Below are 27,589 nucleotides of genomic sequence, written 5' to 3'. Positions count from 1 at the left end.
CCCCAAAGTCTTACGAGAAAAACGGTACCTCACTTGTGTGGGTCGGCCTAGTGCCCGCGACAGGAAACGGCGCAAAACGCAACCTGGTCACACCTCAATTTCGCAGTGAAAAATTACCCTTTTTTGGAAAAATGACTAGCTGTAGTTTTTGAACCCTAGCTCTGCGGGCACCTTGGAAAACCTAGCAAACCTATACATTTTTGAAAACTAGACACCCAGGGGAATCCAGGATGGGATGACTTGACTGCCTCCCACCAGGGTCTGTTACCCAGAATCCCTTGCAAACCTAAAAAATTGTCAAAAAAAACACATTTTCCCCACATTTCTGTTGTGGGAAGTTCCGGAATCTGCGTGGATCCACAAATTTCCACCCACCCCGCGTTCCCCAAAGTCTTACGAGAAAAACGGAACCTCACTTGTGTGGGTCGGCCTAGTGCCCGCGACAGGAAACGGCGCAAAACGCAACGTGGTCACACCTCAATTTCGCAGTGAAAAATGACCCTTTTTTGGAAAAATGACTAGCTGTAGTTTTTGAACCCTAGCTCTGCGGGCACCTTGGAAAACCTAGCAAACCTATACATTTTTGAAAACTAGACACCCAGGGGAATCCAGGATGGGATGACTTGACTGCCTCCCACCAGGGTCTGTTACCCAGAATCCCTTGCAAACCTAAAAAATTGTCAAAAAAAACACATTTTCCCCACATTTCTGTCGTGGAAAGTTCCGGAATCTGCGTGGATCCACAAATTTCCACCCACCCCGTGTTCCCCAAAGTCTTAAGAGAAAAACGGTACCTCGCTTGTGTGGGTCGGCCTAGTGCCCGCGACAGGAAACGGCGCAAAACGCAACCTGGTCACACCTCAATTTCGCAGTGAAAAATGACCCTTTTTTGGAAAAATGACTAGCTGTAGTTTTTGAACCCTAGCTCTGCGGGCACCTTGGGAAACCTAGCAAACCTATACATTTTTGAAAACTAGACACTCAGGGGAATCCAGGATGGGGTGACTTGACTGCCTCCCACCAGGGTCTGTTACCCAGAATCCCTTGCAAACCTAAAAAATTGTCAAAAAAAACACATTTTCCACACATTTCTGTCGTGGAAAGTTCCGGAATCTGCGTGGATCCACAAATTTCCACCCACCCCGCGTTCCCCAAAGTCGTACGAGAAAAACGGTACCTCACTTGTGTGGGTCGGCCTAGTGCCCGCAACAGGAAACGGCGCAAAACGCAACCTGGTCACACCTCAATTTCGCAGTGAAAAATGACCCTTTTTTGGAAAAATGACTAGCTGTAGTTTTTGAACCCTAGCTCTGCGGGCACCTTGGGAAACCTAACAAACCTATACATTTTTCAAAACTAGACACCCAGGGAAATCCAGGATGGGGTGACTTGACTGCCTCCCACCAGGGTCTGTTACCCAGAATCCCTTGCAAACCTAAAAAATTGTCAAAAAAAACACATTCTCCCCACATTTCTGTTGTGGAAAGTTCCGGAATCTGCGTGGATCCACAAATTTCCACCCACCCCGCGTTCCCCAAAGTCTTACGAGAAAAAGGGTACCTCACTTGTGTGGGTCGGCCTAGTGCCCGCGACAGGAAACGGCGCAAAACGTAACCTGGTCACACCTCAATTTCGCAGTGAAAAATGACCCTTTTTTGGAAAAATGACTAGCTGTAGTTTTTGTACCCTACCTCTGAGGGCACCTTAGGAAACCTAGCAAACCTATACATTTTTGAAAAGTAGACACCCAGGGGAATCCAGGATGGGGTGACTTGAGTGCCTCCCACCAGGGTCTGTTACCCAGAATCCCTTGCAAACCTAAAAAATTGTTAAAAAACCCACATTTTCCCCACATTTCTGTCGTGGAAAGTTCCGGAATCTGCGTGGATCCACAAATTTCCACCCACCCCGCGTTCCCCAAAGTTTTACCAGAAAAACGGTACCTCACTTTTGTGGGTCGGCCTAGTGCCCGCCACAGGAAACGGCGCAAAACGCAACCTGGTCACACCTCAATTTCGCAGTGAAAAATGACCCTTTTTTGGAAAAATGACTAGCTGTAGTTTTTGAACCCTAGCTCTGCGGGCACCTTGGGAAACCTAGCAAACCTATACATTTTTGAAAACTAGACACCCAGGGGAATCCAGGATGGGGAGACTTGACTGCCTCCCACCAGGGTCTGTTACCCAGAATCCCTTGCAAACCTAAAAAACTTGTCAAAAAAAACACATTTTCCCCACATTTCTGTCGTGGAAAGTTCCGGAATCTGCGTGGATCCACAAATTTCAACCCACCCCGCGTTCCCCAAAGTCTTACGAGAAAAACGGTACCTCACTTGTGTGGGTCGGCCTAGTGCCCGCGACAGGAAACGGCGCAAAACGCAACCTGGTCACACCTCAATTTCGCAGTGAAAAATTACCCTTTTTTGGAAAAATGACTAGCTGTAGTTTTTGAACCCTAGCTCTGCGGGCACCTTGGGAAACCTAACAAACCTATACCTTTTTGAAAACTAGATACCCAGGGGAATCCAGGATAGGGTGACTTGACTGCCTCCCACCTGGGTCTGTTACCCAGAATCCCTTGCAAACCTAAAAAATTGTCAAAAAAACACATTTTCCCCACATTTCTGTTGTGGGAAGTTCCGGAATCTGCGTGGATCCACAAATTTCCACCCACCCCGCGTTCCCCAAAGTCTTACGAGAAAAACGGAACCTCACTTGTGTGGGTCGGCCTAGTGCCCGCGACAGGAAACGGCGCAAAACGCAACCTGGTCACACCTCAATTTCGCAGTGAAAAATGACCCTTTTTTGGAAAAATGACTAGCTGTAGTTTTTGAACCCTAGCTCTGCGGGCACCTTGGGAAACCTAGCAAACCTATACATTTTTGAAAACTAGACACCCAGGGGAATCCAGGATGGGGAGACTTGACTGCCTCCCACCAGGGTCTGTTACCCAGAATCCCTTGCAAACCTAAAAAACTTGTCAAAAAAAACACATTTTCCCCACATTTCTGTCGTGGAAAGTTCCGGAATCTGCGTGGATCCACAAATTTCAACCCACCCCGCGTTCCCCAAAGTCTTACGAGAAAAACGGTACCTCACTTGTGTGGGTCGGCCTAGTGCCCGCGACAGGAAACGGCGCAAAACGCAACCTGGTCACACCTCAATTTCGCAGTGAAAAATTACCCTTTTTTGGAAAAATGACTAGCTGTAGTTTTTGAACCCTAGCTCTGCGGGCACCTTGGGAAACCTAACAAACCTATACCTTTTTGAAAACTAGATACCCAGGGGAATCCAGGATAGGGTGACTTGACTGCCTCCCACCTGGGTCTGTTACCCAGAATCCCTTGCAAACCTAAAAAATTGTCAAAAAAACACATTTTCCCCACATTTCTGTTGTGGGAAGTTCCGGAATCTGCGTGGATCCACAAATTTCCACCCACCCCGCGTTCCCCAAAGTCTTACGAGAAAAACGGAACCTCACTTGTGTGGGTCGGCCTAGTGCCCGCGACAGGAAACGGCGCAAAACGCAACGTGGTCACACCTCAATTTCGCAGTGAAAAATGACCCTTTTTTGGAAAAATTACTAGCTGTAGTTTTTGAACCCTAGCTCTGCGGGCACCTTGGAAAACCTAGCAAACCTATACATTTTTGAAAACTAGACACCCAGGGGAATCCAGGATGGGATGACTTGACTGCCTCCCACCAGGGTCTGTTACCCAGAATCCCTTGCAAACCTAAAAAATGTCAAAAAAAACACATTTTCCCCACATTTCTGTCGTGGAAAGTTCCGGAATCTGCGTGGATCCACAAATTTCCACCCACCCCGTGTTCCCCAAAGTCTTAAGAGAAAAACGGTACCTCGCTTGTGTGGGTCGGCCTAGTGCCCGCGACAGGAAACGGCGCAAAACGCAACCTGGTCACACCTCAATTTCGCAGTGAAAAATGACCCTTTTTTGGAAAAATGACTAGCTGTAGTTTTTGAACCCTAGCTCTGCGGGCACCTTGGGAAACCTAGCAAACCTATACATTTTTGAAAACTAGACACTCAGGGGAATCCAGGATGGGGTGACTTGACTGCCTCCCACCAGGGTCTGTTACCCAGAATCCCTTGCAAACCTAAATAATTGTCAAAAAAAACACATTTTCCACACATTTCTGTCGTGGAAAGTTCCGGAATCTGCGTGGATCCACAAATTTCCACCCACCCCGCGTTCCCCAAAGTCGTACGAGAAAAACGGTACCTCACTTGTGTGGGTCGGCCTAGTGCCCGCAACAGGAAACGGCGCAAAACGCAACCTGGTCACACCTCAATTTCGCAGTGAAAAATGACCCTTTTTTGGAAAAATGACTAGCTGTAGTTTTTGAACCCTAGCTCTGCGGGCACCTTGGGAAACCTAACAAACCTATACATTTTTCAAAACTAGACACCCAGGGAAATCCAGGATGGGGTGACTTGACTGCCTCCCACCAGGGTCTGTTACCCAGAATCCCTTGCAAACCTAAAAAATTGTCAAAAAAAACACATTCTCCCCACATTTCTGTTGTGGAAAGTTCCGGAATCTGCGTGGATCTACAAATTTCCACCCACCCCGCGTTCCCCAAAGTCTTACGAGAAAAAGGGTACCTCACTTGTGTGGGTCGGCCTAGTGCCCGCGACAGGAAACGGCGCAAAACGCAACCTGGTCACACCTCAATTTCGCAGTGAAAAATGACCCTTTTTTGGAAAAATGACTAGCTGTAGTTTTTGAACCGTAGCTCTGCGGGCACCTTGGGAAACCTAGCAAACCTATACCTTTTTGAAAACTAGATACCCAGGGGAATCCAGGATAGGGTGACTTGACTGCCTCCCACCTGGGTCTGTTACCCAGAATCCCTTGCAAACCTAAAAAATTGTCAAAAAAACACATTTTCCCCACATTTCTGTTGTGGGAAGTTCCGGAATCTGCGTGGATCCACAAATTTCCACCCACCCCGCGTTCCCCAAAGTCTTACGAGAAAAACGGAACCTCACTTGTGTGGGTCGGCCTAGTGCCCGCGACAGGAAACGGCGCAAAACGCAACCTGGTCACACCTCAATTTCGCAGTGAAAAATGACCCTTTTTTGGAAAAATGACTAGCTGTAGTTTTTGAACCCTAGCTCTGCGGGCACCTTGGGAAACCTAGCAAACCTATACATTTTTGAAAACTAGACACCCAGGGGAATCCAGGATGGGGAGACTTGACTGCCTCCCACCAGGGTCTGTTACCCAGAATCCCTTGCAAACCTAAAAAACTTGTCAAAAAAAACACATTTTCCCCACATTTCTGTCGTGGAAAGTTCCGGAATCTGCGTGGATCCACAAATTTCAACCCACCCCGCGTTCCCCAAAGTCTTACGAGAAAAACGGTACCTCACTTGTGTGGGTCGGCCTAGTGCCCGCGACAGGAAACGGCGCAAAACGCAACCTGGTCACACCTCAATTTCGCAGTGAAAAATTACCCTTTTTTGGAAAAATGACTAGCTGTAGTTTTTGAACCCTAGCTCTGCGGGCACCTTGGGAAACCTAACAAACCTATACCTTTTTGAAAACTAGATACCCAGGGGAATCCAGGATAGGGTGACTTGACTGCCTCCCACCTGGGTCTGTTACCCAGAATCCCTTGCAAACCTAAAAAATTGTCAAAAAAACACATTTTCCCCACATTTCTGTTGTGGGAAGTTCCGGAATCTGCGTGGATCCACAAATTTCCACCCACCCCGCGTTCCCCAAAGTCTTACGAGAAAAACGGAACCTCACTTGTGTGGGTCGGCCTAGTGCCCGCGACAGGAAACGGCGCAAAACGCAACGTGGTCACACCTCAATTTCGCAGTGAAAAATGACCCTTTTTTGGAAAAATTACTAGCTGTAGTTTTTGAACCCTAGCTCTGCGGGCACCTTGGAAAACCTAGCAAACCTATACATTTTTGAAAACTAGACACCCAGGGGAATCCAGGATGGGATGACTTGACTGCCTCCCACCAGGGTCTGTTACCCAGAATCCCTTGCAAACCTAAAAAATGTCAAAAAAAACACATTTTCCCCACATTTCTGTCGTGGAAAGTTCCGGAATCTGCGTGGATCCACAAATTTCCACCCACCCCGTGTTCCCCAAAGTCTTAAGAGAAAAACGGTACCTCGCTTGTGTGGGTCGGCCTAGTGCCCGCGACAGGAAACGGCGCAAAACGCAACCTGGTCACACCTCAATTTCGCAGTGAAAAATGACCCTTTTTTGGAAAAATGACTAGCTGTAGTTTTTGAACCCTAGCTCTGCGGGCACCTTGGGAAACCTAGCAAACCTATACATTTTTGAAAACTAGACACTCAGGGGAATCCAGGATGGGGTGACTTGACTGCCTCCCACCAGGGTCTGTTACCCAGAATCCCTTGCAAACCTAAATAATTGTCAAAAAAAACACATTTTCCACACATTTCTGTCGTGGAAAGTTCCGGAATCTGCGTGGATCCACAAATTTCCACCCACCCCGCGTTCCCCAAAGTCGTACGAGAAAAACGGTACCTCACTTGTGTGGGTCGGCCTAGTGCCCGCAACAGGAAACGGCGCAAAACGCAACCTGGTCACACCTCAATTTCGCAGTGAAAAATGACCCTTTTTTGGAAAAATGACTAGCTGTAGTTTTTGAACCCTAGCTCTGCGGGCACCTTGGGAAACCTAACAAACCTATACATTTTTCAAAACTAGACACCCAGGGAAATCCAGGATGGGGTGACTTGACTGCCTCCCACCAGGGTCTGTTACCCAGAATCCCTTGCAAACCTAAAAAATTGTCAAAAAAAACACATTCTCCCCACATTTCTGTTGTGGAAAGTTCCGGAATCTGCGTGGATCTACAAATTTCCACCCACCCCGCGTTCCCCAAAGTCTTACGAGAAAAAGGGTACCTCACTTGTGTGGGTCGGCCTAGTGCCCGCGACAGGAAACGGCGCAAAACGCAACCTGGTCACACCTCAATTTCGCAGTGAAAAATGACCCTTTTTTGGAAAAATGACTAGCTGTAGTTTTTGAACCGTAGCTCTGCGGGCACCTTGGGAAACCTAGCAAACCTATACATTTTTGAAAACTAGACACCCAGAGGAATCCAGGGTAGGGTGACTTGACTGCCTCCCACCAGGGTCTGTTACCCAGAATCCCTTGCAAACCTAAAAAATTGTCAAAAAAAACACATTTTCCCCACATTTCTGTTGTGGAAAGTTCCGGAATCTGCGTGGATCCACAAATTTCCAACCACCCCGCGTTCCCCAAAGTCTTACGAGAAAAACGGTACCTCACTTGTGTGGGTCGGCCTAGTGCCCGCGACAGGAAACGGCGCAAAACGCAACCTGGTCACACCTCAATTTCGCAGTGAAAAATGACCCTTTTTTGGAAAAATGACTAGCTGTAGTTTTTGAACCCTAGCTCTGCGGGCACCTTGGGAAACCTAGCAAACCTATACATTTTTGAAAACTAGACACCCAGGGGAATCCAGGATGGGGTGACTTGACTGCCTCCCACCAGGGTCTATTACCCAGAATCCCTTGCAAACCTAAAAAATTGTCAAAAAAAACACATTTTCCCCACATTTCTGTCGTGGAAAGTTCCGGAATCTGCGTGGATCCACAAATTTCCACCCACCCCGCGTTCCCCAAAGTCTTACGAGAAAAACGGTACCTCACTTGTGTGGGTCGGCCTAGTGCCCGCGACAGGAAACGGCGCAAAACGCAACCTGGTCACACCTCAATTTCGCAGTGAAAAATGACCCTTTTTTGGAAATATGACTAGCTTTAGTTTTTGAACCCTAGCTCTGCGGGCACCTTGGGAAACCTAGCAAACCTATACATTTTTGAAAACTAGACACCCAGGGGAATCCAGGATCGGGTGACTTGACTGCCTCCCACCAGGGTCTGTTACCCAGAATCCCTTGCAAACCTAAAAAATTGTCAAAAAAACCACATTTTCCCCACATTTCTGTCGTGAAAAGTTCCGGAATCTGCGTGGATCCACAAATTTCCACCCACCCCGCGTTCCCCAAAGTCTTACGAGAAAAACGGTACCTCACTTGTGTGGGTCGGCCTAGTGCCCGCGACAGGAAACAGCGTAAAACGCAACTTGGTCACACCTCAATTTCGCAGTGAAAAATGACCCTTTTTTGGAAAAATGACTAGCTGTAGTTTTTGAACCCTAGCTCTGCGGGCACCTTGGGAAACCTAGCAAACCTATACATTTTTTAAAACTAGACACCCAGGGGAATCCAGGATGGGGTGACTTGACTGCCTCCCACCAGGGTCTGTTACCCAGAATCCCTTGCAAACCTAAAAAATTGTCAGAAAAAAACACATTTTCCACACATTTCTGTCGTGGAAAGTTCCGGAATCTGCGTGGATCCACAAATTTCCACCCACCCCGCGTTTCCCAAAGTCGTACGAGAAAAACGGTACCTCACTTGTGTGGGTCAGCCTAGTGCCCGCAACAGGAAACGGCGCAAAACGCAACCTGGTCACACCTCAATTTCGCAGTGAAAAATGACCCTTTTTTGGAAAAATGACTAGCTGTAGTTTTTGAACCCTAGCTCTGTGGGCACAGTGGGAAACCTAGCAAACCTATACATTTTTGAAAACTAGACACCCAGGGGAATCCAGGATGGGGTGACTTGACTGCCTCCCACCAGGGTCTGTTACCCAGAATCCCTTGCAAACCTAAAAAATTGTCAAAAAAACCACATTTTCCCCACATTTCTGTCGTGGAAAGTTCCGGAATCTGCGTGGGTCCACAAATTTCCACCCACCCCGCGTTCCCCAAAGTCTTACGAGAAAAACTGTACCTTACTTGTGTGTGTTGGCCCAGTGCCCGCGACAGGAAACGGCGCAAAACATAGTGAGGTGACATCAAAATTGCCTATCTCAAAACCACCTGGTTTTGCAAGGGGGGTCTCTTGGGTTTTTGGCCCGGTTCACGGCGGCCATCTAGGGAAACCTACCAAACCCATACATTTCTGAAAACTAGACACCTGGGGGCTTCCAGGGAGGTATGGCTTGCATGGATCCCCCAACGTTTCCTTACCCAGAATCCCCTGCAAACCTCAATTTTATCTGAAAAAATCACTTTATTCACACTTTTTTGTGTGGGAAACTTGTGGCATCACCGAGCTCACTCAAATTTCACACCTCCCAGCGTTCCCCTGGGTCTCCCGGTAAAAATGGTGCCTCACTTGTGTGGGAGGCCCAAGTACCCGCGACAGGCAAGGGCCCAAAACGTAGTGATGCGACATCAACATTGCCTATCTCAAAACCACCTGGTTTTGCAAGGGGGGTCTCTTGGGTTTTTGGCCCGGTGCACGGCGGCCATCTAGGGAAACCTACCAAACCCATACATTTCTGAAAACTAGACACCCGGGGGCTTCCAGGGAGGTATGGCTTGCGTGGATCCCCCAACGTTTCCTTACCCAGAATCCCCCGCAAACCTCAATTTTAGCTGAAAAAATCACTTTTTTCACACTTTTTTGTGTGGGAAACTTGTGGCATCACCGGGCTCACTCAAATTTCCCACCTCCCAGCGTTCCCCTGGGTCTCCCGGTAAAAATGGTGCCTCACTTGTGTGGGAGGCCCAAGTACCCGCGACAGGCAAGGGCCCAAAACGTAGTGATGTGACATCAACATTGCCTATCTCAAAATCACCTGGTTTTGCAAGGGGGGTCTCTTGGGTTTTTAGCCCGGTGCACGGCGGCCATCTAGGGAAACCTACCAAACCCATACATTTCTGAAAACTAGACACCCGGGGGCTTCCAGGGAGGTATGGCTTGCGTGGATCCCCCAACGTTTCCTTACCCAGAATCCCCCGCAAACCTCAATTTTAGCTGAAAAAAGCACTTTTTTCACACTTTTTTGTGTGGGAAAGTTGTGGCATCACCGGGCTCACTCAAATTTCCCACCTCCCAGAATTCCCCTGGGTCTCCCGGTAAAAATGGTGCCTCACTTGTGTGGGAGGCCCAAGTACCCGCGACAGGCAAGGGCCCAAAACGTAGTGATGCGACATCAACATTGCCTATCTCAAAACCACCTGGTTTTGCAAGGGGGGTCTCTTGGGTTTTTGGCCCGGTGCACGGGGGCCATCTAGGGAAACCTACCAAACCCATACATTTCTGAAAACTAGACACCCGGGGGCTTCCAGGGAGGTATGGCTTGCGTGGATCCCCCAACGTTTCCTTACCCAGAATCCCCTGCAAACCTCAATTTTAGCTGAAAAAATCACTTTTTTCACACTTTGTTGTGTGGGAAAGTTGTGGCATCACCGGGCTCACTCAAATTTCCCACCTCCCAGCGTTCCCCTGGGTCTCCCAGTAAAAATGGTGCCTCACTTGTGTGGGAGGCCCAAGTACACGCAAGGGCCCAAAACGTAGTGATGCAACATCAACATTGCCTATCCCAAATGTCGCATCACTACGTTTTGGGCCCTTGCCTAAAATTGAGGTTTGCAGGGGATTCTGGGTAAGGAAACGTTGGGGGATCCACGCAAGCCATACCTCCCTGGAAGCCCCCGGGTGTCTAGTTTTCAGAAATGTATGGGTTTGGTAGGTTTCCCTAGATGGCCGCCGTGCACCGGGCCAAAAACCCAAGAGACCCCCCTTGCAAAACCAGGTGGTTTTGAGATAGGCAATGTTGATGTCGCATCACTACGTTTTGGGCCCTTGCCTGTCGCGGGTACTTGGGCCTCCCACACAAGTGAGGCACCATTTTTACCGGGAGACCCAGGGGAACGCTGGGAGGTGGGAAATTTGAGTGAGCCCGGTGATGCCACAAGTTTCCCACACAAAAAAGTGTGAAAAAAGTGATTTTTTCAGCTAAAATTGAGGTTTGCAGGGGATTCTGGGTAAGGAAACGTTGGGGGATCCACGATTATAAGGAACAAGGAGACCCTAGGAGTCAGAAGGGACCAAGGGTGTATACATTTTTATAAAGGAACAATGGTCCCATTCAAGTAGAGTAATTTAAGGTGCCACAATTAGTACAATGAAAAATTGGGTTTTATGTTTGAAGACAATGCAAAAAATACCAGTAAATTACATTAAATAGTGCGGAAAAAATATAAAACAGTGAGTGAGTTGGTGGCAGGGTAATAGGAAATCAGCCGATTTCCGGTACCCAGGCAAGTGATTTAAAAGGTGACTTTTTGGTGCACGAAGGTAGTTTTTAACAAAAAGTCAGTAAGACATTTCATACTCCGACATTTCAATTTGCAATACAATGGAGTTTAGAAATGGTTGTCGACGACGTTTCGATCTCTTAGCGAGTGGTGGGATCTCTTCAGGACAGGAGAATGACAAATATTTGCCTGGGGGGAAGCCTAGTAGGGAGGGGGAGAAGAATAACAGTATGCAGAGTTAGGAAGGGAGGTTAAAAAGAATTAAGGAAGGCGTAGGGAGAGTGGAAAAAAGGAGCGAATAGTAATATACAAAGAGAGAGGAGTGCCAAAGAGGTGGTGGAGAGAAACTAATTGTCAAGGGAAAAGAAACTTACAGTGCAGGGAGCGGGAAGAGGAGATGATCCACACTAGGTGGTGTGTGAAGCGCAATTCCGTCTCATACAACAATTACGAACGCTGGTGTTGAAGATGGGGACTCGTAGGATGTTCAGAAGTCCGTGGAGGCGGGAAAGTTAACCTGCAGGGGAACCGGAGGGTAACCAAGGAGGTAGGGAAGTGCGTGAGCGCAAGCTGCAAGGAGTAGTGAGTCGGGCTAGGGCTTACCAGAATTACAGTGAGCCACTAGGAGGAGTAAAATGGCCCGTCAGATGCGAGTCCGCCCAATTCCTGGAAATGTAACCGGTTACGAGTGAGCCGGAACGTCCGTTTTGGTAGCGTTAGGAAACAATGAAGCCTGCGGGGAGGAAGGGGGGATAATGAGCAGGGTGGGCGTGGGTGGGGGGATAAGGGACACAGGGGCGGGAAAATGAAATTGGACTCACCGTGGGGCGGGAGCCCAGAGAATTAAAACTAAGTAGTTGCGAGGTAGCCGATAGTTCCGCGGCAGAAGCGTATGGTAACGCGAATGACCTGCGGGGAGGAGGGAGGGGAAATGAGCACGGTGAGGGAATTATTTAAGGGGAACAAGGAAGGAGAAGAGCGGCGTGGACTAACCTGGGGAGCTTGCGAGGATCCGGGTAGGCGTGAAGGCTCAGGCTTGGTGAGCGAGTGGAGAGCCTCAATGGGACAGAGGTGAAAATAGAAATAGAAACGCCCAGTAATCGAAAGAGAAGACAGCTCGAGTGGGCCATGAAGGCAGCCATGATGGAATGGTCATATCCGCCCATGGATATATGTAAATGGGGACACAGGAGGGTAAGGGAAGGTGAAAGGAAGGTAAAGAAGCCGAAAAAATGGCGGCTCGGGATGAGGGTCGAGGACCAGTATAGAAGAGGAAGAGAAAGGGGAATTGTTAGTATAGAGAAGGGGATAATTTCAATAAATTAGTTGTGAAATAATTAGTAATTGGGAAGGGTGGGAAGAGGGGTACAAAGGCATGGAGACAATGGGGACATGCTCAGTTGTTGGTACATAAAAACTTACAGAAAACATTTCAATCAAATTACGCAGGGCTGAATATAAAATTTGAGGATATTAAGGGTTAGAGTAGATTAGACCAGTCCTCAAGTCGGTTCAGTCCTGAGTGATGGCTATCACAGCGAATTATCCATTTGAGCTCCTCTTTGTTGAGGACAGATGCATGTTCATGTTCCTTGTGGACTGTGTGATAACGCTGATCACCTGTCATGTCATGTCGTCCTCGGTATGGTTGAGTTGTGTGAAATGTTCAACAAGAGGAGCGTTAGCCGTCTTGCAGCGGATTCTGCTTCTATGTTGACAAATGCGAATCCTGATTTTCTGCGTAGTTTGCCCCACATAGATCAAATTACAGGGACATGTTATGGCATATATAACATTATTAGTGGTACAATTAGAAAAATTATTCAAGGTGATGCTAATGTTACCATGCACGAAGGTTTTGGTGTTCAATGTGAGGCAGCAGACGCTACAGCTGGTACATTTGAAATGGCCCACCAGTCGTGGTAGATTACAGAAGGTTCTAAGGGTAGGGTCCCTTTTGGGTTCTGGGACTAGATGGTCCTTAATGCTTTTGTTCTTTTTGAATGCAAAGAGGGGGCATTCTATATGGAGGTTGCCAGCATTAAGTGTTGGCCAGTGTCTCTTGATACATTTTTTCACTACGCTAGAGATGGGTGTGAAAGTGGTGACACAAACAAGTTTGTCGTTCTGTTTCTTATCCTTGGGGGTGAGTAGAGTTTCCCTCGGGCAATACCAGGCTCTCTTGAGCGATCTCTTGACTAATTTTCGTGGGTAACCTCTGTCAGTCAATTTTTTGAGTAGCAGGTTAGCTTCAGAAAAATAGTCTTGTTTGAAGAAGCAGTTGCGCCGTATACGCAAGAATTGTGAGTATGGAAGTGAGTCGCGAAGGGCTCTGGGGTGGTGACTGCTATATGCCAAAAGAGTGTTTTTCTCGGTGGGTTTGCGGTAAAGGGTGGTGTAGAGACCCCCATTGTAAGCAATGATTGATAGATCCAGGAATGCTATTTGTTCTTTGCTGCTGTTAATAGTGAATTTTAAACCATTGCTGTGATGATTAAGCCAGTTATGGAATTGGGCAAGGTGGTCTGTGTTACTGTTCCATATGAGGAAAATATCATCGATGTAACGTTTCCATTCTTGTATGTGAGGCCTGAAAGGATTGTGGGGGGATAGTATGGTATTAGTTTCTAGCCAATCCATGTACAGTATTGCAAAATTTGGAGCGAAAACTGCGCCCATGCTGGTACGCTAAGGGATCCAAACGTCGTCGACAACCATTTCTAAACTCCATTGTATTGCAAATTGAAATGTCGGAGTATGAAATGTCTTACTGACTTTTTGTTAATAACTACCTTCGTGCACCAAAAAGTCACCTTTTAAATCACTTGCCTGGGTACCGGATCCACGCAAGCCATACCTCCTGGAAGCCCCCAGGTGTCTAGTTTTTAGAAATGTATGGGTTTGGTAGGTTTCCCTAGATGGCCGCCGTGCACCGGGCCAAAAACCCAAGAGACCCCCCTTGCAAAACCAGGTGGTTTTGAGATAGGCAATGTTGATGTCGCATCACTACGTTTTGGGCCCTTGCCTGTCGCGGGTACTTGGGCCTCCCACACACGTGAGGCACCATTTTTACCGGGAGACCCAGGGGAACGCTGGGAGGTGTGAAATTTGAGTGAGCCCGGTGATGCCACAAGTTTCCCACACAAAAAAGTGTGAAAAAAGTGATTTTTTCAGCTAAAATTGAGGTTTGCAGGGGATTCTGGGTAAGGAAACGTTGGGGGATCCACGCAAGCCATACCTCCCTGGAAGCCCCCGGGTGTCTAGTTTTCAGAAATGTATGGGTTTGGTAGGTTTCCCTAGATGGCCGCCGTGCACCGGGCCAAAAACCCAAGAGACCCCCCTTGCAAAACCAGGTGGTTTTGAGATAGGCAATGTTGATGTCGCATCACTACGTTTTGGGCCCTTGCCTGTCGCGGGTACTTGGGCCTCCCACACAAGTGAGGCACCATTTTTACCGGGAGACCCAGGGGAACGCTGGGAGGTGTGAAATTTGAGTGAGCCCGGTGATGCCACAACTTTCCCACACAAAAAAGTGTGAAAAAAGTGATTTTTTCAGCTAAAATTGAGGTTTGCAGGGGATTCTGGGTAAGGAAACGTTGGGGGATCCACGCAAGCCATACCTCCCTGGAAGCCCCCGGGTGTCTAGTTTTCAGAAATGTATGGGTTTGGTAGGTTTCCCTAGATGGCCGCCGAGCACGGGCCAAAAAGACAGTTGACCCCCTTGCAAAACCAGAACGTTTTGACATTGTTTCTACAACGTGAGAATTTCGGCACAATATTGCATGGACAATGTGACAGATATTTTGAGGTTTGCAGGACATTGAGGATAAAAAACCTTTTTGGAATTCACAAGAGAGACATCACCATGAACTCCCATGGGTTTACGACAATATCTACAGTTGGTGGGTTATTTTTACATGGAACATACACCTTGGCAGAGAAACTAAAAAGACAAAGAATCCTGCACAGCCACCTATCAATCAATCAATCAATCAATCATTCGCATTTGTAAAGCGCGCTACTCACCCTTAAAGGGTCTCAAGGCGCTGGGGGGGGGGGGGGGTCAGAGCTCAAAGAGCCAGGTCTTGAGCTGCCTTCTGATGGAGAGGTGATCGGGTATGCTGCGAAGGTGGCTGGGTAGAGAGTTCCAGGTCTTCGCTGCCAGGAAAGAGAAGGATCTTCCTCCGGCGGTGGCTCTGCGGATGCGGGGTATGGCTGCCAGGGCTTGTCCGGTTGAGCGTAGAGTGCGCGGAGGAGCGTAGAAGGAGACGCGGCTGTTGATGAGTTTAGGTCCGAGGTTGTGCAGGGATTTGTGTGCGTGAGTGAGGAGTCTAAAGGTGATCCTCTTGTTGACTGGGAGCCAATGAAGTTTCCTCAGGTGTCCGGAGGTGTGGTGGTGGCGGGGTATGTCCAGGATGAGTCGTGCGGCAGCGTTCTGGATCCGTTGCAGTTTCCTCTGCAGCTTGGTGGTGATGCCGGCGTACAGGGTGTTCCCGTAGTCCAAGCGACTGGTGATGAGGGCGTGAGTGACGGTCTTCCTGGTGTCGGTGGGGATCCAGCGGAAGATCTTGCAGAGCATGCGGAGGGTGTTGAAGCATGCTGAGGTCACCGAGTTAACCTGTCTGGTCATGGAGAGGGATGAGTCCAGGATGAAGCCGAGGTTGCGTGCGTGGTCGGTGGGTTGGGGAGTGCTGCCTAGGGCGGGGGGCCACCAGGAGTCGTCCCATGCATTGGGAGTGGGGCCGAGGATGAGGACCTCCGTTTTGTCTGTGTTCAGTTTCAGCCGGCTGTCTGTCATCCAGTTCGCTACTTCCTTCATGCCTTCGTATAGTCTGGTCCTTGCTGAGGTGGGGTTGTTGGTGAGGGATAAGATGAGCTGGGTGTCGTCGGCGTAGGATATGAGGTCGAGTCCGTGTTTGCGTGCGATGTTCGCCAGGGGGGTCATGTAGACGTTGAAGAGAGTGGGGCTGAGGGAGGATCCTTGAGGTACGCCGCAGATGATCTCCGTGGCTGTAGATCTGAAGGGGGGCAGGCGGACTCTCTGAGTTCTTCCGGAGAGGAAGGAGATGATCCATTCCAGGGCCTTGCCTCTGATGCCGGTGTTGCTGAGGCGGTGTATCAGGGTATGGTGGCAGACCGTGTCGAAGGCTGCGGAGAGGTCCAGGAGTATGAGGGCCACTGTTTCTCCCTTGTCGGTCAGGGATCTGATGTCATCCGTGGCTGCGATGAGGGCGGTTTCGGTGCTGTGGTTAGCTCTGAAGCCGAACTGTGTGGGGTCAAGGGAGTCGTTGGATTCCAGGGCGGTGGTGAGTTGAGCGTTGATGATTTTCTCAATCACTTTGGCGGGGAACGGTAGGAGAGAGATGGGTCGGTAGTTTTTGAGTTCGGTGGGGTCCGCTGTGGGTTTCTTCAGGAGGGCGTTGAGCTCTGCGTGTTTCCAGCTCTCTGGGAAGGTGGCGGTGGTGATGGATGCGTTGATGACGTCTCGGAGGTGGGGTGCGATGATGTTGTTGGCCTTGTTGTAGATGTGGTGCGGGCAGGGGTCGGAAGGGGATCCAGAGTGGATCGAGTTCATGACTCGGGTGGTTTTCTCGGTGGTGGTTGGGCTCCAGGTGAGGATCGTGGTGATGTTGGTTGCGGGGTCCGGGGGGGGGGTTCGTATTGGTGGTGGTGAAGCTGTCGTATATGTCGGTGATCTTGTGGTGGAAGAAGGCAGCGAGGGAGTCGCAGAGGTCCTGTGAGGGAGGGATGGGGTTGTTTTCTGCGTCCGGGTTGGAGAGTTCTTTGACGATGCCAAATAGTTCCTTGCTGTTGTGGGCGTTGTTGTCGAGTCTGTTCTGGTAGGCTGTTTTTTGTGCGGCGCGGAGGCGTTGGTGGTGTTGGCGGGTGGCGTCCTTGAGAGCTGACATGTTCTCCTTGGTCTGGTTGAGGCGCCACGTCTTCTCACGGGTGCGGCATTCTTTCTTGGAGTCCTTGAGGTCGGGGGTGAACCAGGAGTTTTTCTTGTGGTTGTTGGTGTTAGCTTGAGTCTTAAGGGGGGCCAGGAGGTTGGCGTATTCGGCGATCCAGCTCGTGAGGTTGTTGGCGGCTTTGTTGGGGTCGGTGGTGCTGGTGGGTTGGTTCTGGGAGAGGGATGATGTGAGCTGTTCTGTGGTGATTCGATTCCAGTGTCTTCTTGGTGGTTGCTGGGTGTGGTGATGCACGGTGGTCTTCTTGAAGCTGAAGTGGACACAGCTGTGGTCCGACCAGGTGAGTTCGGTGGTGTGGCTGAAGGTGGTGTGTTTGCTGGAGGAGAAGATGGGGTCGAGCGTATGTCCGGCATAGTGGGTGGGGGTGTTGACTAGCTGTTTCAGTCCCAGGTTGGTGAGGTTGTCCAGTAAGGCGGTGGTGTTGTTGTCGGTGTGGTTCTCCAGGTGAAAGTTGAGGTCTCCTAGGAGGATGTAGTCGGTGGATGAGAGTGCGTGAGGATTGACGAAGTCTGCGATGTCTTCGCAGAACTTGGTGCGTGGTCCTGGTGGTCTGTACATGAGGGTCCCTCTGAGAGTGGTCTTGGGGTCGCTGTGGATCGCGAAGTGGAGGTGTTCGGCGTCGGGGAGTGAGTTGTCGGTGTGTGTCGAGATACGGATGGAGCTTTTGTGTGCGATGGCGATGCCTCCTCCGATTTGGTTGGTGAGGTCTTTCCGGATGATTTTGTAGCCGTCGGGGATGGCTATGGCAATGTCGGGTGCCGAGGAGGGGTTCATCCAGGTCTCGGTGAGGAAGGCGATGTCCGGGCTCGTTGAGTTGATGAGGTTCCACAGTTCGATGGCGTGCCTGTGGACGGATCGGGTGTTGACCAGGATGCAGTGGAGATTGCTTCCGGGGGAGTCGATTTTGACGGGAGCGGTGTGAGTCCGTAGACAGGTGAAGCGGCAGTTGCTGCAGGTGAAGGGTCCGTGGCTTCGTTTCGGGGTGGCGCGGTAGCAGCCCGGCGTGCGGCCGGGGTTGAGGATGGCGAGGGTGGCGGAGTCGTAGGTCAGGCGGGGGTTGCGGGGGCCAGGGGTTCGGGCGCTGGTCGCGGTCCAGTCGCGGACGGGCGCAGACGGGCTTGCCTTAGGCGCACCTTTGGCGCGCCAGCGGCGCGCCCGCTGCGCGCGTCCGTTCCTATTCCTCTAACGCACACACATACTGGTTGGATTTGGCACGAGGGCGAGTGATGGTTCAGTATATTAAATTTCATTAACAAGAGATTTCACAAAAATGAAATGCACTGTCAATAATTCAATGGAGAAAAAACTGAACCAATGACTCGCAGCTCGTGAGCTGTAAAGCCACGGCAAGGCACCAACCGCTTTACAGGCCATTCACACACCTTTCATACGTGATACACACAAGACCATTCGCACCACCAGGCACAAAAACAACACATTACAAAATTCACAAAAGGGACAAGGTACACCCTGCTTCAGAAAGGCAAATATTACTGCACAGCCATCTAATCCTCAAGCACACACACATACTGGTTGGATTTGGCACGAGGGTGAGTGATGGTTCAGAATATACAATTGTATTAGCAAGTGATTTCACAAAAATGAAATGCACTGTTAATAATTGAAAGGGCGAGAAACTGAACCATTGACTCACAGCTCGTGAGCTGTAAAGCCACGACAAGGCACCAACCTCTTTACAGGCCATTCATACACCTTTCATACGCGTGAGACATACAAAACCATTCACACCGCCAGCTGCGGGCCCATCACATAACAAAACTCACACCAGCACACAGCGCCATTCAAGGGCCCATAACTTTCACACGCCCACATTCCTGACACAGCAACTACACAAGCAGATGGATTGCGTGGAGTGGCACTCAGCTAGCAGTGTGTGTAGTGACCAGCAGCAAGTCACTACTCACACACAGCCAGCCGAGCGCCAGTCCACGCACACCGCTAGCCGAGCACCAGTCCACGCACACCGCTAGCTAAACACCAGTCCACGCACACCGCTAGCCAAGCGCCAGTCCAGGCACACCACCAGCCAATCGCCAGTCCACGCACACCGCCAGCCAAGCGCCAGTCCACGCACACCGCCAGCCAAGCACCAGTCCACACACACCGCCAGCCAAGCACCAGTCCATGCACACCGCCAGCCAAGCACCAGTCCACGCACACCACCAGCCAAGCACCAGTCCATGCACACCGCCAGCCAAGCACCAGTCCACGCACACCGCCAGCCAAGCACCAGTCCACGCACACCGCCAGCCAAGCACCAGTCCACGCACACCGCCAGCCAAGCACCAGTCCACGCACACCACCAGCCAAGCACCAGTCCATGCACACCGCCAGCCAAGCACCATTCCACGTACACCGCCAAAGAAGTGCCAGTCCACACACACTGCCAACACATTTAGGATTTTTTTAGACAAAAATAAAAACACAAACAAATCACAAATAGATACAAATCTACAAACACAAAATCAGAAACTAAACACATTGCACTAACGGCAACCTTGAAACAGAATCAAATTTTTCAAAGAATACAAACCAATCAGTTAACTTTACCACTCATGAATGCTCTCAAAAATTCTTTTGCGTATGGTACGCTCTAAAACAAGCAGGGACACACAGCCCAGGTTTAGATGGACAGTCGGGGCAATACATACGAATCTCCTTCCGCGTACCTCTTCACCAATAGACTCTGCATCTCCTAGTGGGAAAATCTTTTGCCGGTGTGGGAGGGATGAAATCAGGAAAGTGGCGATCTTTCAATCGAACCACATCCTCCACCACTCCAAATCTAGGAACACTTGCCTGTTCCACAACAACAAGGCTAGCTATCACAGAGTGCTGAAACTGAAGAAATGTCAACTTTGACGCAGGAGAACACTCCTTGAACACAATAAAAGCATTGAACATTGCTAATTCGAAGAAATGGATGGACAACTTCTTATACCAAACATAAGCCTTCCGAATAGCAGAGTAAGGTTCCAACCTCTGATCTACTCTGTCAACACCACCCATGTGCTGATTGTAGTCTAGAATGCACACAGGTTTGCGCACTTCAGCAACCTGACCCCAAACAGCCACAGGTGAAGTACTCTCATCATGGATGGTAGTCAGCATGTACACATCCCTCCTGTCCACAAATTTTACAGTTAGTAGTTCATCACTACGCAAGGAACTGCACTGCCCCCTCTGAAGTTTTTTGCAAACAAGCTCTTTCGGATAAGCTTTACGGTTAGAGCGGATTGTGCCACATGCAAAAGTGTCCACTTTATACAATTCCTTAAATAATTGCACAGCAGTATAGAAGTTATCAAGGTACAAATGGTGGCCTCTGTTAAACAGTCTCCTAGCAAGATCCCACACAATTTTCTCTGCAACTCCAAAAGTGGACGGACAACATGGGGGGTCAATAGCAGAATCTCTACCAGTGTACACACGAAAATTAAAAACATATCCTGTCCTACTCTCAGACAACATATACAGCTTAATTCCATAGCGTGCCCTCTTGCTAGGGATGTACTGCCTAAAAACCAAACGGCCCTTGAACAAGACCAAAGACTCATCAATAGATATTTCTTTCCCTGGAGTATAGATCTCAGAAAATCGATCCACAAAGTGATCAAGAATGGGCCGAATCTTAAAAAGACGGTCACAGTCAGGGTGATCTCGTGGCAACGCCATAGAATTATCAACAAAATGCAGCATACGTAGCAAAAGTAAATACCGATTACGAGTCATAACTGCAGGAAATATGGCAGTTGCCAACAAGGGGCTAGTAGACCAATATGAAGCCAAGGTTGGCTTCCTTACCACACCCATCAATAAAGTCAAACCCAAAAACTTCTTAATCTCTTCCAGATATGTGGGAGTCCACCGGGTAGCTCTAGACTGGGGCCTAAGTTTGTCGCTGTTGTTCCTCAAAAACTGTTCAGCATACAAATTCGTCTGCTCAACAATCTCACCCAAAAATACATCATCCATAAACAACTGAAAAAACTGTATAGGCAAAAAGTTTTCACAATTCACTGTACACCCTGCATCACCGCTAAAGGCAGGCAACACCGGCTGCACCATGTTTGGATCAACCCAAAGTCCAGCCCTTCCAGTAGGAAGCCTAGCAGCCTCAGACCGCAATCCAGATGCCTCTTGCACCATCGGCACAGCAGTTTCCTCCTCTAAGACAGGCACTTCATCCGCACTGAGAGTTGCTTCATCCACACCAAGAGTACCTTCATCTGCACTGAGAGTACCTTCATCATCCGATGATTCCATGTTGAGTGAAAACTCACTGCCAGAATCTTCCCCTCCCTCCTCTCCCTCAGACGCACTGTCAGTCTCATAATCCTGCTCAGAGGAAGATTCAAGAAGCATACCGACCACCTGTTGAGCAGTCATTCTACGGCTAGCCATATTGCTTACTAATAAAGGTAACTTGTCAAACAAGTCAACAACAACAAACTCTTTGTAAAATAAGTAATAAACAAAAAGCACCTTTATCAAAAACTCAAATATACTACAAAACAATACCACTCACTTGCCAGAGGCAGCTAAACTACTCACCACCACCAACTCTGTACAGACACAGTATGGATCAACAATATCCCACTAAAAAAGAAAGAGAAAAGCAATTACACATAAGACTATGCAAAACACATCGCAAAGAATTTCATGCTCAAACCACTAACTAAATATGCCGCCATTATGACATCACTTACAAAAAAATTCATTCAGACATTATATTATTACTCATTTGGTGTAAATACAACAACAAAAAATTTCTTACCAACACAATGCAACTACACAAAACTGCAGAACAGCCACCGTCGAAAAGCTTTAGACTAGAATAAAAAGAAGAAAAAAAACTTTATTGTAACATATGCATATAATGCTCTAGACCATCACGTACTGCGCAAAATGTATTGCTTGAACCTCCCACTTTCAAAAAGGAAAGATCGATGGCCCAATCCTTTACAAGCAACGCGGCGAGAATCTGGAACTGAGCCTCAGCTCCGGACCACCCCCTCCCTCTTCCCAGTCCTTCAAAACTAACCTCAAAGTTCTTCTCCTGCAAAGACACTTCCAAACTTAATTCACACCCTCTCTATTGTGTGAAGGAAGTCTTTACATTATAGGAAATTCTGTTCTCCATGCCCGTAGAAGTGCCTACCCAGTGTGTTTCTGTGTTTTGCGTGTCTGCCATTTATTGCACTTTTATACCTCTACTTGTACTTTGTACTCTTTTGTAAGTTGACACTACTACAGTACACCTGCTTGTGCTAAGACATCAAGCCTTCTAAGGTCTAGTGGGGCCTTCTACGGTGTAGCATGGGAATGTGCTCCCTCAGTACAGTGGTGTGGTGGACTGGTCATGAATGCTGAACCCGGTTCCCCATTTCCAAATTCAACAGCTCCGGCCATAGTGCCACATCCCCACTGAACGCCATACTTGCCCACTGAGAGAAACTCGCACTGCCTTCAGCTATAACCTAATTGTGCCCGCTATAAACACTTGGATGTGGCTCAATTCAAATTATGCACTTGATAAGAGTAATACGCTGCGTAAAAAAAAAAACACTCCTAGGGAATGCAAAGCATGTGAAATGTAAGCAGAAACAACATGGTTACCTAAACGATCTCTCACTAACTATTCAGAAATCAGCGAGTGGTTTGACCTGAAAAGTTATGGACATGACTAGAGGGCCCTGAAGGGAACCGTTTCACTGTCCATTGCTTACATCCTTACAAAACATAAGCAGTATGGTAGACCACATCCATAAACACAGAACCATGGTGCACATTGTGTTTTCCAATACGCCCATCAACCAGGTATTGCAGTACCTCCAGAAATGGTACACTCTCCCACCCTGGAAACAACAATGCTGTTCAAAGTTAGACGAGAAAACGAAAGTAGCACTTCACTGGCAAATTCTGATGCTGGTGTACTTGGATGCAAATAAAAACAATCTGGCCACTTGGCAACCCCTCTGTCTTACTTTATTTCGCCCCCCCCTGGGAACAACAATGCTGTTCAAAGTTAGACGAGAAAACGAAAGTAGCACTTCACTGGCAAACTCAGATGCTGGTGTACTTGGATGCAAATAAAATCAATCTGGCCACTTTGCAACCCCTCTGTCTTACTTTATTTCGCCCCCCCTGGGAAAAACAATACTGTTCAAAGGAAGACGAGAAAACGAAAGTAGCACTTCACTGGCAAACTCTGATGCTGGTGTACTTGGATGCAAATAAAATCAATCTGGCCACTTTGCAACCCCTCTGTCTTACTTTATTTCGCCCCCCGGGAACAACAATACTGTTCAAAGGAAGACGAGAAAACAAAAGTAGCACTTCACTGGCAAACTCTGATGCTGGTGTACTTGGATGCAAATAAAATCAATCTGGCCACTTTGCAACCCCTCAGTCTTACTTTATTACGCCCCCCCTGGGAACAACAATACTGTTCAAAGGAAGACGAGAAAACGAAAGTAGCACTTCACTGGCAAACTGATGCTGGTGTACTTGGATGCAAATAAAATCAAGTCTGGCCACTTTGCAACCCCTCTGTCTTATTTTATTTCGCCCCCCCTGGGAACAAAAATGCTGTTCAAAGTTAGATGAGAAAACGAAAGTAGAACTTCACTGGCAAACTCTGATGCTGGTGTACTTGGATGCAAATAAAATCAATCTGGCCACTTTGCAACCCCTCTGTCTTACTTTATTTCGCCCCCCCTGGGAACAACAATACTGTTCAAAGGAAGACGAGAAAACGAAAGTAGCACTTCACTGGCAAACTCTGATGCTGGTGTACTTGGATGCAAATAAAATCAATCTGGCCACTTTGCAACCCCTCTGTCTTACTTTATTTCGCCCCCCCTGGGAACAACAATACTGTTCAGAGGAAGACGAGAAAACGAAAGTAGCACTTCACTGGCAAACTGATGCTGGTGTACTTGGATGCAAATAAAATCAATCTGGCCACTTTGCAACCCCTCTGTCTTACTTTATTTCGCCCCCCCCCGGAACAAAAATGCTGTTCAAAGTTAGACGAGAAAACAAAAGTAGCACTTCACTGGCAAACTCTGATGCTGGTGTATTGGATGCAAATAAAATCAATCTGGCCACTTTGCAACCCCTCTGTCTTACTTTATTTCGCCCCCCCCCTGGGAACAACAATACTGTTCAAAGGAAGACGAGAAAACGAAAGTAGCACTTCACTGGCAAACTCTGATGCTGGTGTACTTGGATGCAAATAACATCAATCTGGCCACTTTGCAACCCCTCTGTCTTACTTTATTTCGCCGCCCCTGGGAACAACAATACTGTTCAAAGGAAGACGAGAAAACGAAAGTAGCACTTCACTGGCAAACTCTGATGCTGGTGTACTTGGATGCAAATAAAATCAATCTGGCCACTTTGCAACCCCTCTGTCTTACTTTATTTCGCCCCCCCTGGGAACAACAATGCTGTTCAAAGTTAGACGAGAAAACGAAAGTAGCACTTCACTGGCAAACTCTGATGCTGGTGTACTTGGATGCTAATAAAATCAATATGGCCACTTGGCAACCACTCTGTCTTACTTTATTACGCCCCCCCTGGGAACAACAATACTGTTCAAAGGAAGGCGAGAAAACGAAAGTAGCACTTCACTGGCAAACTCTGATGCTGGTGTACTTGGATGCAAATAAAATCAATCTGGCCACTTTGCAACCCCTCTGTCTTACTTTATTTCGCCCCCCCCGGGAACAAAAATGCTGTTCAAAGTTAGACGAGAAAACGAAAGTAGCACTTCACTGGCAAACTCTGATGCTGGTGTACTTGGATGCAAATAAAATCAATCTGGCCACTTTGCAACCCCTCTGTCTTACTTTATTTCGCCCCCCCTGGGAACAACAATACTGTTCAAAGGAAGACGAGAAAACAAAAGGAGCACTTCACTGGCAAACTCTGATGCTGGTGTACTTGGATGCAAATAAAATCAATCTGGCCACTTTGCAACCCCTTTGTCTTACTTTATTTCGCCCCCCCTGGGAACAACAATACTGTTCAAAGGAAGACGAGAAAACGAAAGTAGCACTTCACTGGCAAACTCTGATGCTAGTGTACTTGGATGCAAATAAAATCAATCTGGCCACTTTGCAACCCCTCTGTCTTACTTTATTTTGCCCCCCCTGGGAACAACAATGCTGTTCAAAGTTAGACGAGAAAACGAAAGTAGCACTTCACTGGCAAACTCTGATGCTGGTGTATTTGGATGCAAATAAAATCAATCTGGCCACTTTGCAACCCCTCTGTCTTACTTTATTTCGCCCCCCCTGGGAACAACAATACTGTTCAAAGGAAGACGAGAAAACGAAAGTAGCACTTCACTGGCAAACTGATGCTAGTGTACTTGGATGCAAATAAAATCAATCTGGCCACTTTGCAACCCCTCTGTCTTACTTTATTTCGCCCCCCCGGGAACAACAATACTGTTCAAAGGAAGACGAGAAAACAAAAGTAGCACTTCACTGGCAAACTCTGATGCTGGTGTACTTGGATGCAAATAAAATCAATCTGGCCACTTTGCAACCCCTCAGTCTTACTTTATTACGCCCCCCCTGGGAACAACAATACTGTTCAAAGGAAGACGAGAAAACGAAAGTAGCACTTCACTGGCAAACTGATGCTGGTGTACTTGGATGCAAATAAAATCAATCTGGCCACTTTGCAACCCCTCTGTCTTATTTTATTTCGCCCCCCCTGGGAACAAAAATGCTGTTCAAAGTTAGATGAGAAAACGAAAGTAGAACTTCACTGGCAAACTCTGATGCTGGTGTACTTGGATGCAAATAAAATCAATCTGGCCACTTTGCAACCCCTCTGTCTTACTTTATTTCGCCCCCCCTGGGAACAACAATACTGTTCAAAGGAAGACGAGAAAACGAAAGTAGCACTTCACTGGCAAACTCTGATGCTGGTGTACTTGGATGCAAATAAAATCAATCTGGCCACTTTGCAACCCCTCTGTCTTACTTTATTTCGCCCCCCCTGGGAACAACAATACTGTTCAAAGGAAGACGAGAAAACGAAAGTAGCACTTCACTGGCAAACTGATGCTGGTGTACTTGGATGCAAATAAAATCAATCTGGCCACTTTGCAACCCCTCTGTCTTACTTTATTTCGCCCCCCCCGGAACAAAAATGCTGTTCAAAGTTAGACGAGAAAACAAAAGTAGCACTTCACTGGCAAACTCTGATGCTGGTGTATTGGATGCAAATAAAATCAATCTGGCCACTTTGCAACCCCTCTGTCTTACTTTATTTCGCCCCCCCCCCTGGGAACAACAATACTGTTCAAAGGAAGACGAGAAAACGAAAGTAGCACTTCACTGGCAAACTCTGATGCTGGTGTACTTGGATGCAAATAAAATCAATCTGGCCACTTTGCAACCCCTCTGTCTTACTTTATTTCGCCGCCCCTGGGAACAACAATACTGTTCAAAGGAAGACGAGAAAACGAAAGTAGCACTTCACTGGCAAACTCTGATGCTGGTGTACTTGGATGCAAATAAAATCAATCTGGCCACTTTGCAACCCCTCTGTCTTACTTTATTTCGCCCCCCCTGGGAACAACAATGCTGTTCAAAGTTAGACGAGAAAACGAAAGTAGCACTTCACTGGCAAACTCTGATGCTGGTGTACTTGGATGCAAATAAAATCAATCTGGCCACATTGCAACCCCTCTGTCTTACTTTATTTCGCCCCCCCTGGGAACAACAATACTGTTCAAAGGAAGACGAGAAAACGAAAGTAGCACTTCACTGGCAAACTGATGCTGGTGTACTTGGATGCAAATAAAATCAATCTGGCCACTTTGCAACCCCTCTGTCTTACTTTCTTTCGCCCCCCCTTGGTACAACAATGCTGCTCAAAGTTAGACGAGAAAACGAAAGTAGCACTTCACTGGCAAAATCTGATGCTGGTGTACTTGGATGCTAATAAAATCAATATGGCCACTTGGCAACCCCTCTGTCTTACTTTATTACGCCCCCCCTGGGAACAACAATACTGTTCAAAGGAAGGCGAGAAAACGAAAGTAGCACTTCACTGGCAAACTCTGATGCTGGTGTACTTGGATGCAAATAAAATCAATCTGGCCACTTTGCAACCTCTCTGTCTTACTTTATTTCGCCCCCCCTGGGAACAACAATACTGTTCAAATGAAGACGAGAAAACGAAAGTAGCACTTCACTGGCAAACTGATGCTAGTGTACTTGGATGCAAATAAAATCAATCTGGCCACTTTGCAACCCCTCTGTCTTACTTTATTTCGCCCCCCCGGGAACAACAATACTGTTCAAAGGAAGACGAGAAAACAAAAGTAGCACTTCACTGGCAAACTCTGATGCTGGTGTACTTGGATGCAAATAAAATCAATCTGGCCACTTTGCAACCCCTCAGTCTTCCTTTATAACG

At 48.0% G+C, this 27,589-nt stretch overlaps 1 protein-coding gene across 1 annotated transcript in view; it reads left to right on the top strand.

Moving 5' to 3' along the window:
* The first annotated feature begins 12,678 nt into the window (after nt 1–12,678).
* Nucleotides 12,679–27,589, top strand: part of LOC146868835 (surfeit locus protein 6 homolog) — a 189,806-nt gene continuing 174,895 nt past the window's right edge. Inside the window, exon 1 of the mRNA XM_085624356.1 lies at nt 12,679–12,795. Coding sequence (XP_085480482.1) covers nt 12,679–12,795 — 117 coding nt within the window. The remainder of the gene's footprint in view (nt 12,796–27,589) is intronic.

The sequence above is a fragment of the Triturus cristatus genome, chromosome 1_2 (assembly GCF_964204655.1).
Source record: "Triturus cristatus chromosome 1_2, aTriCri1.1, whole genome shotgun sequence".
Lineage (NCBI taxonomy): Eukaryota > Metazoa > Chordata > Amphibia > Caudata > Salamandridae > Triturus > Triturus cristatus.
This window is presented reverse-complemented; position numbering and strand designations above follow the sequence as displayed.